This window comes from Austrofundulus limnaeus, unplaced genomic scaffold, assembly GCF_001266775.1.
Source record: "Austrofundulus limnaeus strain Quisiro unplaced genomic scaffold, Austrofundulus_limnaeus-1.0 Scaffold355, whole genome shotgun sequence".
Lineage (NCBI taxonomy): Eukaryota > Metazoa > Chordata > Actinopteri > Cyprinodontiformes > Rivulidae > Austrofundulus > Austrofundulus limnaeus.
The window spans coordinates 6025-8112 of NW_013952757.1; the positions used below are offsets into that span (position 1 = coordinate 6025).

Sequence of the window (2088 nt, forward strand, 5' to 3'; positions counted from 1 at the left end):
TAGTTTTTTTCTTCCTAAACTTTATTTAGGTCAGCCAGCGTTGACAACGCTCACCGGGTGACGTAAAGGGCTCCGCGACACGGCGAGGGACGCATAAATCGAGCAACGCAACGAATCGATAATGAAATTCGTTGCCAACACTTTTAATAATCGATTTTTATCAATTTTATCGATTCGTTGTTGCAGCCCTAATGTAAATTTCATAMACTTCTGTAAGCTTCATCAGTGGGGTGGGTAGGGTTTCATTATAATAGTTTACAATAGTTTCCAAACAATGTCGTTTATTGCAATAATTTATCATCCAGAAAAATTAATTACCATGACAGACCTACTTACATCCACCAGAGTTCAGTGAAATTATCAACATTTTATTGGACATATTTTCTATTAATTTTGATCATGTGTCGATCACAATATAAACAGTTACTGTTTTATCACCCAGCCCTAATTCCTGTCAAAAATGAGCCCAGGCTGCAACAGAGGTGCTACATCAACCTGCTTTAATCTGGACCRATGGAGCAGCTGTTAGCTCAGAATTAAACTGTTTTTTTGTTTTGTTTATAACAAGTAATTTATTAATTCTACATAAACACCACAAAAYGTTACAAAATGGCCAGAAAACCTATTTGAAGATGAACAATAACATGTTTTATACAGTTCATATGAACTTTTATTAAAACAAGAAACTAGTTCATCAGTTTGTTTTTTAAACCTGAGGTTATCTCAATGAGCCCAGGAACATCCAAATAGAACAAACATCACTTAGTGACATTTCATTAATAATCTGAAATAAAGTAGTATTTACCAGAAGGAACATTTAAAAAGAAATGAAAAGGCTGTGATTTTTGTATAAATAATGTTTGTGGTTGTGAACAGATTCAAGGTGACCGTGTCTCAAATGAAAAGTGATGACAGGCTCCGCCCTGCACTGAGGCCAGCTCTCTAAGCTGTGTTGACATTTACTCTGCCCTTAATGCAAACACACTTCTGAGCTCTCTTTGAATGTGTCYGCTTCTTTAAGTCRCCTCACAGGAGTTCCTGTTTTTAAAGCAGTTGTTGGTTGTAGACCTGTTGTGTTGCTGCAGGAATGCCTCTTCATGCTGCTCGGCCTGCTCAGCACCAGCTCCAGATTACAGGACGACCTCAGCGTGAACTCCTAATCTGTTGAGGTTTGGCACTGAAATGATGAAACAAAGAGCAGGGCTAGAATATTGTTCCTGACAGTTTCAGAGTGTAGAGCACTGAGTTACGTACCGACACTCTCTCTGATGTGTTCACATGTCTTACCTRTCAGATTTGGACATGTTGAGCTTTGTTTTATTTATTTTTTCAACTAGATGTCATGTTTTTGAGGGTTTTTTTTTGTTTGTTTGCTGTGATTTTGTTTTCTTTGACACACAAATCGGCTGACGTGTTCCCAGTCCCTGCTGCACGTCTGCCTGGCAGCTGACCCTGTTAGCTCTCTGTGCACACGTCGTGACAGTCACTGTGGAGGATTAAAAAGTGACACCCGTGTGTTCCTCTGTCTCCTCAGCCCGGTACTCTCAATCAGGCCATCAAAGACGTCGAAGCTCTGGTGAAAAAGGAGGTAGACGGCAACTTCCACAGCATCTGGCTGATGGCAGAGTGAGTTCCTCACACGATGTTCTGTTGTTTGTATTCTTCACACAAAGACACAAACCCTCTCATCTGAAGGGACGCTACAATGATGATGCATTAAAATGCTGCTGGACAGGATGTTTCAGATGTTTTCTAATTCATTTGAGTTCAAACAAGAACAAGGCGCCACTAAAGACTTGGAAAAACCCTTTAAGTAGGGCTGCGTGGTATATGCAGTAGACGGTAGAAACGGTATGAAGTTGGCCTACGGTAGATATTTACCCTCTACCGTCATATCGTCATTACGTCATCACATCTGTGTGAACAGGACTGTGAGTGCAGAGACAGCTGAGCAGGAGTTTGAAATATAATGAAGAAATTMTAGCGTTTTAAAACACGTATAGAGAGGATAAATCCTCAAAATTCCCCCTCCCGCTGCAGAAAAGTTACGTCGTGTCACGGGATCATAATCTCTCCGTCCTGCTGCAC

At 40.6% G+C, this 2088-nt stretch overlaps 1 protein-coding gene across 1 annotated transcript in view; it reads left to right on the plus strand.

The window, feature by feature from the left end:
* The window catches only part of tprg1 (tumor protein p63 regulated 1), a 62049-nt gene that overhangs the window by 5674 nt on the left and 54287 nt on the right, over positions 1 to 2088 (plus strand). Inside the window, exon 3 of the mRNA XM_014023055.1 lies at positions 1535 to 1626. Coding sequence (XP_013878509.1) covers positions 1535 to 1626 — 92 coding nt within the window. The remainder of the gene's footprint in view (positions 1 to 1534; positions 1627 to 2088) is intronic.